Source organism: Macrobrachium rosenbergii, chromosome 28, assembly GCF_040412425.1.
Source record: "Macrobrachium rosenbergii isolate ZJJX-2024 chromosome 28, ASM4041242v1, whole genome shotgun sequence".
NCBI lineage: Eukaryota > Metazoa > Arthropoda > Malacostraca > Decapoda > Palaemonidae > Macrobrachium > Macrobrachium rosenbergii.
The window spans coordinates 26667501-26684776 of NC_089768.1; the positions used below are offsets into that span (position 1 = coordinate 26667501).

General features: G+C 36.1%; 1 protein-coding gene across 6 annotated transcripts in view; it reads right to left on the bottom strand.

The window, feature by feature from the left end:
• The window catches only part of LOC136854150 (cGMP-inhibited 3',5'-cyclic phosphodiesterase 3A-like), a 269630-nt gene that overhangs the window by 19954 nt on the left and 232400 nt on the right, over positions 1-17276 (bottom strand). For all 6 annotated transcript variants that reach the window (XM_067130389.1, XM_067130390.1, XM_067130386.1 and 3 more), the window contains one exon: positions 3845-3997. In XM_067130389.1, the coding sequence (XP_066986490.1) occupies positions 3845-3997 (153 nt within the window). The remainder of the gene's footprint in view (positions 1-3844; positions 3998-17276) is intronic.

The window sequence follows — 17276 nt, forward strand, 5'->3', positions numbered from 1 at the left end:
GTGAAGCATTTGAACAGCCCAAGTTTACTGATGCTCCGTTCAATCTTTCTTCTCACTTACTAAATCCCTGGTACTGTTGGAACGACTTTAGAAAACCAGTAAAGGAATCTGATATTAGTTTCTGTGAACCAGTGTTACCTGTGATTATAACGAATATATACGTTTGGCCATATCGAAACTATGTCCATTTTCCAGGATGTGGAATATCCTACAAAGCCTCAGTGCTGGTCCTTAGCCCAGTTTACTTGTGAATCTCATCACATCAGCAATCAGCCTCAGTATCAATGAAGCTTTATCCAACAAACGAAGGAATTTCTACAGAAATAGCAAATAAAACTGTAATACAGTTCATCACCAATTCGTGTATTCCCACGAAATCACTTGTACGAAACACCACGTCAGCGAAAATATTAAATCTTCTACTGTACGGAATTACGAAACAGACAACTAGACGAGGAAGTAATAGTGAGTCATAATCCAATTACGAATGAAAAGAAATGAGGCACGAGAGAGAAAACTGAAAAAAAGATTGGGGGCAGTGATAGATAGCCTGAACGAAAAAAAAAATGTAGAAGAAAAGTTAATAAGGAAGCGAAATATCATGAAGTTAAATGTGGAGGAATTCCTCGTGGCTATGCAAAGAGAATGAATTATGTAGGCAATTATTATTTTATTGTTATTATTATTATTATTATTATTATTATTATTATTATGAAAACGGAGAGGAGCACAGGAAAGAATAATAATATTCACAGTATTGATGAAACATTAAACAACAGGAACAGAAGAGGCAACAAAAAGGAAATAAGGAAAAATCAAATATAAATGAAAAATAATTAAGGAAGAAGAAAAGGCTTTACAGCAAAAAGATAAGAGGAAGAGCATAAATCAGTTCTGCTGCGGACAAGAGAAGAAATTAAAGATTAATTTCTATTATAAAAAGCTACAACATAAAATTACTTTTGGATAGATAAAATTATGTGGACATACATATACAGTACATACACAAACATGTATGTATATATATATATATATATATATATATATATATATATATATATATATATATATATATATATATATATATATATATATATATATATATATATATATATATATATATATATATATATATATATATATGATTACCTGAAAATGTCAAAAGTAATGGACAGTGTGTTCAGTGGCTAACAGAGAGAGAGAGAGAGAGAGAGAGAGAGAGAGAGAGAGAGAGAGAGAGAGAGAGAGAGAGAGACTTGGGGAAAACAAAAGCAGAATAGCCCCGGATGCTAATAAGTTGGGTCAGATTTTTGCAGAAAGTCCGAGACCGGAAAAGCCACCGGCATCTATCTCTCTGGCGTTGCAATATCTAGACCGTGATGGAGGAGAGTAAACCGGCCCGTGTCTGCAGCAGCAGCCGTATAAGGTGAAGAGTCATTCTTAAAGTTGATAACATTACGTAAGGCCGGCGGAGAACAATACTCAACTCAGAGGGGGGGAAAAAATGGTGAAATTTGCAAGTCGTCACGACGGGAGAAAATCGAGATGAATTATTAACCATCAGTGGCCATAATGGTTACGGTATTCATGTGAGAAAATTAATATACGTAATGATATTGTTCACAGTGAACGCATACTTTCAGAAATGACGGTGGCATCAAAATACGGGTAGAGACGGTAAGTTCAAACCCTAGGGATGTTACGTACAAGGAACAGAAGACTATCTACACTCCGCATACCTGTATAAGAACCAGTGGTACAGGATGACTGTAACTGTAAATTTGGAGCAAATCACCAGGAATTACATTAACTTGATACCAATCAAAAATGACAATCATTTCCATAGCTAGTATTCACAGAATAAAGTATCAATGTGCAGCAAACCAGAGCGTTAGGAAAAAAGTGGCAAAAGGCATTATAATATCAAATGAACAGGCACTGAATTCGATTATTTTTGTTCTGCCACTTCCCTCAAACGGCTGCTAAGTGTTTTCGTAACTGGCATCTCCTTCGTCTTCTTATTCTCAGCTTAATACTCAGTTGGGGTCGTTGTTTTTATGAGCCTCCTCCGATTGTTTCTATTTGCCTCGAACGGTTTATTTCATAGTCGGTTTTGGCGGATGTTTAACGGATGCATGTCCTTCCTGACTCCCACTCTCCCTATTTATCTGAGGCTGGGACCGGCACAGAGTTGGACTCAAATCCTAATAATAATCAGTAATTACTCTCAAATAATAATAATAATAATAATAATAATAATAATAATAATAATAATAATAATAATAATAATAATTTCGTTGCTACATACATACATATATATATATACAGTATATATACATGTGTATATATATATATTTATATATATGTATATATATATATATATATATATATATATATATATATATATATATATATATATATATATATATATATATACATACATACTGTACATACTGATCCTCCTTCCGGGTCTCCTCTTCATGATTATTTCTTAATGCTCTGTTTTGTTCTTCTAATTCCACAATTCTTTGATTCCAATCTTTTAACTCTACTTCAGGGCTTCTGATTTCCTCAGTGGCATCTTCTTTTTCAAAGTTTTTTCCAGTTCTTTTACAAACTGTTCAAGTTCTTAATTTCTGCAAAAAAAAAAAAAAAAAAAAAAAAAAAGCCGAGAGTGGTCACTGCAGCTGTAATAGAGGCGAGGGTCCAAGAATGCCTGTTTTCCAGCCATGGTTCTTACTTCCTCCAATTTAGTCTCCTTTTTTAAAGTACGAGAAATATCCATACCTGGTTTCTCTCCTAATTTTAAATCATAAAAGGAAACGAGTTCCTCCAAAATCCTAGTGATCAACTTACTGGCCATTATTCCAAGAACAACAAATGCATATTTAACTGCGTAATATGCTAGCATCTTTATACAATTCAAAGAAAGTTGAAGGCCGGTTGATTCTGAAACCTGAAGCAAATAAAAGTTTGTCCTGTTTATTTTGTACAAGGGAGTTCTTTGTTTATTTCCAAATTTATGTAGGAGAAAATTTGCAATAATTCCCGGATCATAAAACCCCCTCATTATTTAGTTGGAGAAAAACGAAGGTAAATTCACTGCGGAAACAGTTAAGACCCGGTCGAAGGTGCCTCGTAAACCCTAATGGGACATAGCTGACATTAACTTCAAGTACACAACGGTGCGAGTTACGTTTTGACGTGCATCAAGAAGTGACAGTTGTTCACTTCCGCTCTTTGCCTTACCTGGCTGGGTATTAAGGTTATATTTTACACGACTGCGTATGAAGAACGTTTTATCTTACAAAGAAGTGAACGGAGGAATACATATTTGGCCACTACCAATCTCGGAATGACCTGAGTATTAGGAATAATTTACCTCACAGGTAGGAGTAACAGGGATTGTCAGAATTACCTACCAGAATATGTAAAGTATTTTATCTCAAACGAAGGAGCGAATGAAGGGGCTACTATTGTGGGTCCTACCGTTTTCGAATAACCTGTTCGTTTATTAAGATTTTTTAATATAGCACGACGAAGTAGAAGAAGCGATTTCTATTAGGTCTCTTTTCACTCAAAATGACCTGGCTAATATTTATTTTATTCTCACACGCAAAAGTGGCCAGAGGCTTGTGCGTCGGCTCCCTCTGTTCTCTAAATTACCTGACAAATTATCGATATCATCTGATTTCTCATAAAAGGTGGCCGGAAGGTAGGTACCTATTTGGTCGTTTTCGTTTTCTAAATCACCTGAGTATCAATATATATAACTTTCTCTTAAACGGAAGGCGGGATCGCTATAGGTGGACAGGTGGACTGACTCTCCTGTCCTGAGAATTACCTGGCTGAGTATTAAGGTCCCCGCGGCTTCGAGGAGAGAGAAGACCGGGTAGTCCCACTCGGAGATCCGGTTCAGTAAGTTGTAGTTTTGTAATTTGTCGAGGTCGTACGTCGACCCGTCTTGGTCCAAAACTATAACGCCGTGCAACTCAATCTGCGGATCAAAAGAGAAAGAGAGAGAGAGGACAATACATTAGTTGCTGACGGTACGGTGTATCTCTTTGCGTGCTGAAATATAATTTTCAACAAGAGAGATTAACCACTGTGGAATTATTTGCAATTATTTTCATGGAAAACAATTGCAAGAGATATTACAGTGAATAATTCAGAACCTCATTAGGAATATAGCTCGCACCCTTTGCTTATTAAAATATAATTTTCAACAACAGTGATTAATCACTCAAGTCCTGGAAAATAATTGCAAGAAATATTACAGTGAATAATTCAGAACCTCATTAGGAATATAACTCACACCCTTTACTTATTAAAATATAATTTTCAACAACAGTGATTAATCACTCAAGTCCTGGAAAATAATTGCAAGGAATATTACAGTAAATCATTTAAGAACTCATTAGGAATATAACTCATGCCCTTTGCTTATTAAAATATAATTTTCAACAACGTGATTTATCACACAAATCCTGTAAAAATAATTGCAAGGAATATTGCAGTAAATAATTCAGAACCTCATTAGGAGTAAAACTCATACCCTTTGCTTATTAAAATATAATTTACAACAAGAGTAATTGACATTTAATTCATGGAAAATAATTGCAAGGAATATTACAGTAAATAAATCAGATCTTCATTAGAAATATAACTCATACCCTTTGCTTATTGAAATATCATTTTCAACAACGTGATTAATCACTTAAATCCTGGAAAGTAATTGCAAGGAATATTACGGTAACTAATTCAGAACCTCATTTGAAAGATAATTCTTAAAATACCCTTAAATACCCTTTGCGTATTTAAGTATAATTTTAAACAACAGTGATTAATCACTCAAAATCCTTCAAAACAATTACAAGGAAAATTTCATACGCAGAAAAACTCAAAATTATCTTCAGAAAACTTTTAAGCCAGGCAAAATGGTGCCGGGAATATCATTCCCAAAAAGAATTAAGAGCTCTCATTGCTGCAATATCTCGTTAAATGACATTCAGATTAACAAGAATTCGTCCATTAGGCTAGTGAAATCTGGACGAAAACGTTCTTGCTCAACGTTGACAAAAATACATTTTACCATAATTTTCACGGTTACTTTAAACAAACCACTTAAAAATATCGGAAGGCTACAATTTCCGTCAGTTAAAGCCATAACATTCCTACTAGCACAAACGTACTTATATTATCATATGTTTTGGTGGTTTTATTCAGAATCCTGTGAAAATGACATATTTTGGAGATTTTTTTTTTTTTTTTTGCTGAGGATGCTGATAGAAGTCTCCCTTAATAGTTTATTTGCTCTTTGTCTTATCTTTTTACTTTATTTATCTTATTCCTTTCCTTTGTTACTCTTTCCTTGTTGATGCGTTTGATGCCGTGGCATTCTGCTTATCTAATTAGGGTTGCTGACTGGCTTGTAATAATAATAATAATAATAATAATAATAATAATATTTTTGAGGACGAAAGTATATTTATCTCAGGGAGAGACTTAATTTTCGAAAGTTATCTACACGTTTATTCCCTGCACAGAGAGAGAGAGAGAGAGAGAGAGAGAGAGAGAGAGAGAGAGAGAGAGAGAGAGAGAGAGAATTTCAACTAGCAGTAAAGAGGACAACACAGACGTCCTTTGAAAACTCGCAAAAGGCTTTCCAGACTTAGAGGCTGCGTGGGACGTGGGTGCGTAGCGTTAATTCCCGGGGCGTCTTAATACTAATGAACTCATTTATCTATGTAATGAAAATGAGGCACGACGAGAAGGTGTGACTTCAGTGACATCAGAGTTGACATTTAGGCGTGGAAGGATGTCGCAGACATCATGGACGGATATTTTTTTTTTTTTTGTCTTCATGGAATATTTTTATAACGAATCTCAACAATATAAAATTTGAATAAAACTTATTTTTATTAAAATGATGTTGAAAGGGCAAGAAATAAGTCCTAAATGAGCTCAGCTTATTTTCAAACTTCAGCTCACTTTTTATTCTGATATTAGAAGGTGGATTTTTCATCAAAAGCTCCGATAATTAATATGCATTTTTATCATGAGGACAGAGGCGTTGGAGGGAATTTGAATTTCATTCTGCACTGAAGATAACAAGGATCTCTTTCCAACAGAATAGGTGTCTTGCAAGTAGATGCGATGGAGGCGCCTTGTAACTTATTTTCTATTTTCTACCGGAGTAAAAAGAAAAATGCGTTAAAGATTTTCTAAGCCTGGGATGGAAAACATGAACGTGATTTCTTTAAGGAAATTTTAAAATATTAAATATTATCACACGGCTTAAACGTAATGACTTTATGTTTGTATGTATGTATGTATGTATTGTATGTATATATATATATATATATATATATATATATATATATATATATATATATATATATATATATATATATATATATATATATATATATATATATATATATATATATATATATATATATATATATATATATAGAGAGAGAGAGAGAGAGAGAGAGAGAGAGAGAGAGAGAGATCTCTTGGAACGAAGGCAATGGCTTGATCAAAAGAAAAAGCGAGAGAATTTCACTAGTCAATAACAACTCTTTAGGCGCCTGGTCACAGCAGCCTAATTAAAAAACTTGTAGTGCCTATTAAAGGAAAATAATTTTTCTACTCAAAAGACGTCCTTTTAACGCCGACATCCTCCACCTGGTGTTCTGAATGTGAGATAACTTGACATTACGATCAGTCATGTGTCGTGAATCGTTATTCGGATAGAGTTACGTATTTATGTGAAGCGAAAGTTCGTTTCAAGAAATTATCTGAAATTCTAAACACTGTATCGTGATTTCAAGGGAAGGAAGTCAGAAGGGGAATGTGAAGATTCCTTTCAAAGGCCATCAAGAAAATTACACGGTCACAGATAATACGACGCACGTGGAGTATTTTCTGACGTTTCAGCCTTTTATAAGGGTAAAAAAATTCTCAGCTGGTTCCCTTGTATCATAAAAAAAAATACCAGGAGCTCTTCGACTAAGGAGATCTTTTATCCTTATAAGGAAAAACTATAACCGCGAACACTGCGTGGAGAGAATGTCTTGATGCCAGTCCACTGGGTAAAGTACGAAATAAAGCAGGAAATGAAACATTAAACATATCCGCATTTCTCATAATAGTCTAGATGATTTCCATGACGACAAATCGTCAAATATTCACAGAAAATAATCAAGTGAAAGGGGCCACCAAATGAATGTGTTCATCAAGTCCATGAAAATCCGTTCGTCCGTTCTCGAGAAACTTTGACAACACAAAGACAAACAGACAGACAGACAAAGGTAAAAACATTAGGCCTACGTCCTCTCCGCTTTGTTAGCGGAGGTAAAGGCAATACCTTACAAAACCGATAGATTTCTTCTCGCACTTTTTTTATGGTTCGGGACAAGTCCTATGCTGACCAAAAGTACCATGACAGACAAAAGTCATTGATTAGACTGTCGCTTAAAGTTATTGACAGGGGACATTTTATGCAGTGCAGCACTTACCTAAGACTGGTTAAAAAGTTTCATGGCATTTACTGGTCATATCAATATTAAATCACAGGAGTAATACGTAAATGCCTTGGTTACCCACTGCTCTCTGGGTTAGAAAATTCACTGACAAATTTGATGACATTCTCATTTCATCGTGGGGTCAACAGTAACAACACTAAGCAAAATCAACAATAAATTTAACATCTAAATGCGCATGTTCATCAGATTCATCAACGACAATTTCAAAAGAAAAACCAACAGCGAAGGGCGTCTATTCATCCTCATCATAATCATTATCATCTACACAAGCAACAAAAGAGCTAACAACTGAAAATTATGCCCTAGTTCGTTATCACATTAAAAGACAATGAGAGAAAAAACAATGAGGCCCCAAATTCATCAGTCATCAAACCAAAAACCTCACCAAGTAATAAATAAATGTTTATGCATCTGGTCTTTTGCAGTAAAGCAACAATGTTAACATTTTGTACACGAATATATGAGACAAGTACAACGACTTGTAGATATCTACGTTGCTATTTAAATATGAGAAAATTCTTTGAAGAGCCACTGTATATAATGGAAATAGGAATTTTGACTCTGAATGGTTCAAACATCTCTCTAGAGTTAAGTAAATCTTAGTTTAACCAGACCACTGAGCTGATTAACAGCTTCCCTAGGGCTGGCCCGAAGGATTAGACTTATTTTACGTGGCTAAGAACCAACTGGTTACTTAGCAACTGGACCTACAGCTTATTGTGGAATCCGAACCACGTTACAGCGAGAAATGAATTTCTATCATCAGAAATAAATTCCTCTAATTCTTCATTAGCCGGCCGGAGACTCGAACTCGGGCCTAGCAAGTGCCAGCCCACAACTCTACCGACTCGCCCAACGAGGAACTAGAAAGTAGAACACATTCCGGTCCCGGTTCTGGTGTAAAATGATGAGTTATTTTAAAAGAAATTTAATGAAAAAACAGAAAATTATTAAAACTGAACTCAGGTTAAGAAAATTCATAAACAATAGTTAGAGGAATAACTGCTAAAAGTTTCACTCGAACAAGTCGCGTATACAGGATAAATGAGCATTGCAAAACACAGACCGGATGATAAACTAAAACTTCGGAGAAATTAATTTCCATGACAACTCAAATGCAGTGTTGAAAAATGAAAAATAAAGAAGTTCCTACGTCGGAGCGGAAACGCTCGGCAACTTTCTGAAAACTGAGGAAGGAAGTTAGCATGATGTTTCGAGCAGTAAAGTAAATAAAAGTGAGAAAGCTACAGATCAAAGGACAAAACCAAGGAAAATGTATACACCGGATATTAGCTATAGAGGCACAAGTTGCACGGAAGAATGTCTTATGCAGAAACAGGAAAATGCAGTCGACAGCATTTTTTTTTCTAGAAAGATTCACAGAGTATTTGCACAAGGCCCTAATTCACAGAGAAATGTTTCGTAACTCTATCATACTTGAGCTTATTTTCCCATAAAATTGAAGTCACCAAAAATTGTGTAATATGTAGTTTGTTAACGCTTTAAACAAATTATAAAACGGAACAGCTTTCTGTCTTGACCGAGAAATAATACTAACACATTTCTGCTAACATTTAACAACTATGCTAATATTTAGCGCCTCTACTAACATTTAGCATCTTGAATAATGCTCATCTCCAACCCACAAAGAGTGAACCTCGCACAAGAATATTTGAAAGAGAGAGAGAGAGAGAGAGAGAGAGAGAGAGAGAGAGAGAGAGAGAGAGAGAGAGAGAGAGAGAGAGAGAGGGATTCTTCAATATCTGGAAGCCTCGAGAAAGAACTGATGAAATGTACCATCTCGTTTCCGCCGTAGTCCTTTGTTGAAGGTAGAGCGCCACATCTTTGAAGGTCAGCGAGTATTATGGCTATCACTAGATCCACCTGCTCTCTCTCTCTCTCTCTCTCTCCTATGCAATAATTTGGACATCCTACCGATCTCTGACAGTTCAGATTTCTCAGGCTAAGAGACTGAGAAATGTCACTATAGATCAGAACATTACTCAGTGATATTATATAAATACTTGTACAAACATAAGAGTTGGATGGTTTAATGTGTACCTGGGGGTTCAACGTGCTGCTGATCAGCCTTGTGTGTAGGTGTATGAGGTGAAAAAAGTTGTGGAAGTTTCCTGCACCGGGGATTCATTCAAGATTCAGCAGTTTTAGTAAGAATTTGAATTAATTACTGTCTTTTCATTTCCAGAAACCCAACCCTTGTTACATAAAACAGCAAAGGAAGACACGTATATAGATACAATACATATATACTGTATATACACGAACAACACACACACACACACACACATATATATATATATATATATATATATATATATATATATATATATATATATATATATATATATACATATATATGTGTGTATACTGTATATTTATGTACAATTAGATACATAAGCATGTATATATATAAATATATACATATATATATATATATATATATATATATATATATATATATATATGAGAGAGAGAGAGAGAGAGAGAGAGAGAGAGAGAGAGAGAGAGAGAGAGAGAGAGAGAGAGACAAACAACACCGGTCACACTTGCATACTGCATACCTAGGGATAGAAATTTCAAAGCATAATGACAAGAAACAATCTTTATTTGCCACTGAAGAAATGCGCAACAGGGGAAGTAAGGAAGGAAGGAAGGAAGGAGGGAGGAAGGAGGAGAAAAAAGCACCAGAATATTTCTTCTGCCGAAGCTTAATGTTGGCCTCCCCGTTATTATGAACAATTTTGTTTAATTTCGCGAAGTACTGCCCGGGAAAAATGGCGGGGTGGCCGAGGGATAATCGCCCAAATTATTTTCATGAGTGAACAAGCGCCCTCCTTCCGTTTTAATCCCAGTCATAACATGCTGCAAAAATATTACCGTAAATATTCGTTGAGTCATATTTCAGAAGAGGATGGCTTTTAGGCGTCTTTTCCTCAACGGTGTATATTCGCAACCAGTATACTAGGGATATTATGTATATGTATTTGCATATGTATATGTATAAGTATATGTACAGTATATGTATATGTATATATAATTATATATCTGTGTGTACGTGTGCGTGAGCGATCTTGCGTGTATGTACAAGCAGACTAATACACATACACACGCACATACACACACAAATATATATATATATACTCGTATATATATATATATATATATATATATATATATATATATATATATATATATATATATATATATACATAGCCTACATACGTGTATATGTATGTGTATGCGATTACCATAAACAAGCAGCCTATAACATAAATATGTATTGGTGAATCTGGGTACCGCAACAGAGTACTGGATGCCCCCTTTAAAAGCACATCTAAATATCAATCCATATGTATGTGGGAAGCCCGGGATCAAAGGATAAAAACGGAAGTAGTGAGTGGGGGAAAGAGAATTGAGCCTTTTAAAACTGGAAGTTTACAGGAATCGCAGAAAAGGGGAAGGGTCAGTACACGGAGTAATCAGCGAATGGCTGGCTTTCACGCAAAAGAAATGTGGATGCAGGAGGCCTGGTTAGGCCTTTACGTAGCTGTCTGAGAGGAAAATAAACGAGGAGCGAGAGAGGAAATTCAGTTCAATTAAGTTAATATGGAGAACAGGCGGTGACCCCTTAAAAGGAAAATATTCCAGGTTTCTGTCATGGGAGCAATTAATTTCACGACATATAGGTTCACTCCTCGTGACTGTTCTCAAGATGAAAGCTCGGGAATAAGTGTAGACAGTAGAACGAGTAAAAAAAAAAAAATATAGCCGAAGTGTCTTCGGCGCAATCGAGTTTTCTGTACAGCGTATAATGCTGTATGAAACTCTCGATGTGCTGCAGTATGAAACTCTCAGCCACGACCGGGCAGCGCTCAGTTGCTCCCCAGATGCCGTCAAGTGAAGATTCGTCGGTGGCTGGCACAGCTAGCACGGTCCATAGCTAACCTTAACCCTAAATAAAGTAAAATAAAAAAAAAAACTGGGGCTAGAGGGCTGCAATTTGGTATGTTTGATGATTGGAGGATGTATGATCAACATACCAATTTGCAGTCCTCTAGCCTCAGTAGTTTTTAAGATCTGAGGGCGGACAGACAAAGCCATCTCAATAGTTTTCTTTTACAGAAAACTAAAACCCAGCATAATCATAGACAGGAGAGGATGCAATATGTCACTGATGATGGGAACGAAAAATATATATACAACAAAATATGAGGCAGAGAGGTACCCACTGAAATATAGTTAGGAACGGAAAGTGGACTAGAAATGACCTAAATTGAACAGTTATCGCATCGAGCATGTCGAAGAAATTTTGGGCTTAAAAAGTGAACTAGTTATCCTCTTTGACAAAAAACATGCCCTTTAAAGATGGGATATAAAAAGATTCAAAGTCAGTACCGAGTTAGTCAAACAGGGTCTCTGTGTGTGGATCGAAAGACCGAGAGGCTGATTCCTTGCATAAGGTTAATCAGAGACAGCAAAGGTGTTTAGCGATTAAGGAAGGCACAGAGGTTTCAAAATGTCCAGTTGCAAAACAGAGTAAAGGAAAAAGAATCACACTTACTCTACGGTAAAAAGAAAAATTCTTCATACAATTCCATCCAGTCAATCGAGATACAAAAAAATCTTTTAAATTGTCCTAACTAGCAAAGAAACATGAAAATTCTTCTAGGTTTTCCTTAGAGGTAAAAAATTAGAGTTAAGAGCCTTCCACAATGTTCTTTTAATTTTCTTACGGATAAGTAGCAAGACCCAGTAAATTTTTCCGTGACGAGCTTAATTTAATAACAATAAACAGCTGAGTCAACAGATATTAAAAAAAGACAACGAAATATAAAATCAAAAGCGTAAGAATGTAAAAGTTTCACTTCTCAGTTTTCTTAAAAATATGAAACTGTAACAGTTTTCTCTACAGCGTAGCAGAGAGTTGAAACTCTGGTCCTAGGTCTATTTTTGGTTTAATTTATATGCTTTCTCACGTCTTGTACTTCTCAGGGGCAGAAACAGACGTGTACTAGCTCTCTCTCTCTCTCTCTCTCTCTCTCCACCCACTCCCTGTCATATTTTCCGAGGGAGTTCTGTTCTTAATTTGGAACTCTCATTCATAACAACTACAGGATTTCAGTAGAATTGATTCCATCCAGTCAAGAAACTGTCTGTAAGTATTCAGTGGATATTATTTCAATTTTTTGTGAGGTTTTCTGAGCTGCCACCGTTATAACCAGAAATTGCTGAATGGGTCTAGACTTCCAATACACGTACATACACGAGCACACACAAACACACACACACACACACTTACACACAAAATAAAAGTTTCAATGACATCGAACCTTAATTGCATAGGCAGCTTTGTTCGATTCCGGTGGTGTTTGCTCTGAACAGGTCAGAAATAATAATTAAGTTTCTGCAGACACGTTTTCAAGGGTTAATTGATTCCTAACTCAATCAAAACACGTCTTTGACAAGACAAGTGTTGCTCACTCTCTCTCACTCTCTTTCTCAATCTCTCTCTCTCTCTCTCTCTCTGTCTATCTATCTATCTATCTTTAGAAAATACTGGTGATATCATTCAGTTCATGCTCTCTCTCTAGTAAGCATTAATGAAGCCATTCTCTCTGCCTTACTTCTCTCTCTCTCTCTCTCTCTCTCGGAGGCGGTGTTGAAACCATTCCTTCTTTCTCTCTCTCTCTCTCTCTCTTAGAAGGTATTGCTCGAACCATCCTCTCTCTCTCTCTCTCTCTCTCTTGTTATTCTCGTCGAACTCTGGTAATAACTGCGTCACTGAGCAACATGTGTTTGACAATGGTGTTTTGATTTTCTGAGAGTGTCATAACAAATTTTGAAATATTTTTGTCAAAGAATCATAAATTTTGCTCTGTTCTTAAACTGACAGGGAAAATATAAATATTGAATATATTTATGATGAGAAATCATCAATATACCTTTTTATTCCCAAAGACAGATTTTATTTTCCCTCCGTTTGTTAACTTCTCCAATGATAATCTGAATCACTTCCTTTCATATAATTATGGTATAAACAAAGTTTATGATTTTTTTCAACAAGCGGAGTTCGCAGCATTTGAACGTCATATTTTTCTGTTGTAACGCTAAGATGAAATAAATCTAATACAATACACAGCTATCACGATGACTGGAAGTCATTTTCGCATAATTTCAAGCGAGGTCTTGGATTTGGGGAAACCATAGGTAATGAAGGTTAAGTTGAACATCATGTAATTACCATAGAGAAGAATACAGAGAAAAAAAGTTAAGTATACCTTAGTTTTACCAGGCCACTGAGCTGATTAACAGCTCTCCTAGGGCTGGCCCGAAGGATTAGACTTATTTTACGTGGCTAAGAACCATTTGGCTACTTGGCAACGGGACCTACAGCTTATTGTGGAATCCGAACCACATTATAACGAGAAATGAATTTCTATCACCAGAAATAAATTCCTCTAACTCTTCATCAGCCGGCCGGGGAATTGAACTCGGGCCCATCGAGTGACAGTCCGCAGCCCTACCGACTCACCCAACGAAGAGCTGAATACAGAGAAGTAAGCGTATTTTCATAGTCATATGAATTAGTTAAACTGCATAAATCCCTAAGTCTCTAAATCATAAGAATAATAAAATGGAAACATTAATCATCAAATAAACATCTCTAACATTCAGAGTATTACTTCACTTAGACTACTGGGGTCCTCGTTGGGCAAGTCGGTAGAGTTGTGGGCTAGCACTCGCTAGGCCCGAGTTCGAGTCTCCGGCCGGCTAATGAAGAATTAGAGGAATTTATTTCTGGTGATAGAAATTCATTTCTCGCTATAATGTGGTTCGGATTCCACAATAAGTTGTAGGTCCCGTTGCTGGCAACCAATTGGTTCTTAGCCACGTAAAATAAGTCTAATCTCTTCGGGCGAGCCTAGGAGAGCTGTTAATCAGCTCAGTGGTCTGGTAAAACTAAAGTATACTTCTTTTTTAACTTAGACCACTGCAATATTTAGTGATTTCCATCACGGTTCATGATCAAAGGTCTCATATATGTCGTGACACAGAGATCGTCTGTTACAAATGAAGTCCGCTAAACTATGTAACAATAGCCCATTCACTTCCAAAAAAATTTAATAGTGTTGCATAGCATAACGACAGCAAAAAAAAAAAAAAAAAAAAAAAAAAAAGCATCTCAGAATGCTAGTTATGTGATCATCTACAAGAAGTAAATTCAGTGACCTTCACAAGCACCAAGGGATGTTCCCTGACATAATAATCTCCTAGCCCCCGCCCCCCCCACAACACCTCAGGGTGCAGGATTCTCACCATTTAATAAATCTTCCTTATATTTATCAATGAGTCCTTAGATCAATATGAACCTTACACTGGTAGCCATTTTTATAATAATGCGAATGCTATTGAGACATAGTAAATGAATGGAACGTTTTGAACAAGAAATGAACATGATGTGAAACCTCGGTTGATGAAAGGAAAAAAAATCGCAATCAATTTTTTCACAGAATATTTAGAATTTTTTAACTCAAAGAAATAAGATTCAGAGAGAGAGAGAGAGAGAGAGAGAGAGAGGAATGATATCTTAATTGAATATTCTGCTAGGGTCTCTAACACCGATACTGATCAAAAGTATAAGATTCACAGAGAGAGAGAGAGAGAGAGAGAGAGAGAGAGAGAGAGAGAGAGAGAGAGAGAGAGCTAGTGGGCAATAATAACACTGATAATGAACATCATAAAGTTCACTTTCATTACCACTGTAAAAAATACATTTTAAGGTTTGTTGTGCAGACACCATTCTTTGCGAATGTGAGCACGTGACGTCACTGGCGCCTTGATGGCGACTAACGCTTACAGGAATGAGAGACGCAATTTATATTTTCTCGTGTGCCATTTTATCTTTTATCAGTAGTTTACGACACTGCTTCTTCAAACTATTTTTTATTTACAAAATAGTATTAGGTCATATTGTTCTAGAACAAGTCTCCCGACCATTTAATTTTCATAATAATAATAATAATAATAATAATAATAATAATAATAATAATAATAATAATAATAATAATAAAAATAATAATAATAATAAAAATAGTGCAAATAGAATACCTTATAAGAAAATAATAAAACCATAGCCAGTTTGAGGTTAGATTGTTCCAGAACAAAAGTCTCCCGACCACTTATTATTCATAATAATAATAATAATAATAATAATAATAATAATAATAATAATAATAATAATAATAATAATAATAACTTATAAGAAAATAAGATAATCATAGCCAATATAAGGTTAGACTGTACCAGAACAAATATCACGACCATCTATTATTCATAATAATAATAATAATAATAATAATAATAATAATAATAATAATAATAATAATAATAATAATAATAATAATATTACAGAAGATGGTTACTGGGTACCAACTCAAGAAAGGATGCCCATGGACGACATCAAGCTGTATGGTAAGAGCATCAAGGAAATAGATACCCTAATCCAGACTGTAAGGACTGTATCTGGGGACATCAGGATGGATTTTGGAATAGAAAAATGCGCCTTGGTCAACATACAAAAAGGCAAAGTAGCAAGGACTGAAGGGACAAAGCTACCAGACGGGAATAGCATCAAACACATAGATGAGACAGGATACAAATACCTGGGAATAATGGAAGGAGAGGATATAAAACACCAAGAGATGAAGGACACGATCAGGAAAGAATATATGCAGAGACTTAAAGGCGATACTCAAGCCAAAACTCAACGACGGAAACATGACAAAAGCCATAAACACATGGGCAGTGCCAGTAATTAGATACAGCGCAGGAGTAGTGGAGTGGATGAAGGCTGAACTCCGCAGCATAGACCAGAAAACTAGGAAACACATGACAACACACAAAGCATTACACCCAAGAGCAAATACAGAAAGGCTATACATAACACGAAAGAAAATGGGGAGAGGGCTACTGCATAGAGGACTGCGTCAACATCGAGAGCAGAGCAATGGGGCAATATCTGAAAAACAGTGAGGACGAGTGGCTAAGGAATGCAGGGGAAGAAGGACTGATAAAAGTATACGAAGACCCAGAAATATGCAGAGACAGGAGAATGAAAAACAGAACAGAGGAATGGCACAACGAACCAATGCACGGACTGTACATGAGACAGACTAAAGAACTGGCCAGCAATGAAACAGGGCAATGACTACAAGGGGCAGAACTCAAGAAGGAAATAGAAGGAATGCTAACAGCGGCACAATATCAGGCCCTAAGAACCAGATATGTTCAAAGAACAATAGATGGAAATAACATCTCACCCATATGCAGGAAGTGCAATATGAAAGGCGAGACCATATACCACATTGCAAGCAAATGTCCAGCGCTTGCACAAAACCAGTACAAAAAGAGGCAAGTTTCAGTAGCAAAAGCCCTCCACTGGAGCCTGTGCAAGAAACACCAGCTAGTTCGCAGTAATAAGTGGTACGAACACCAAACTGAGGGAGTGACAGAAAACGATCGGGCAAAGATCCTCTGGGACTGTGGTATAAGAACAGAGAGGGTGATACGTGCCAATAGACCAGAGATGACGTTGATTGACAAAATCAAAAAGAAAGGAGGATATGGGATATGCCAGCGGAAATTGTACCCATAATTATAGGAACACTAGGCACGATCCCAAGATCCCTGAAAAGGAATCTGGAA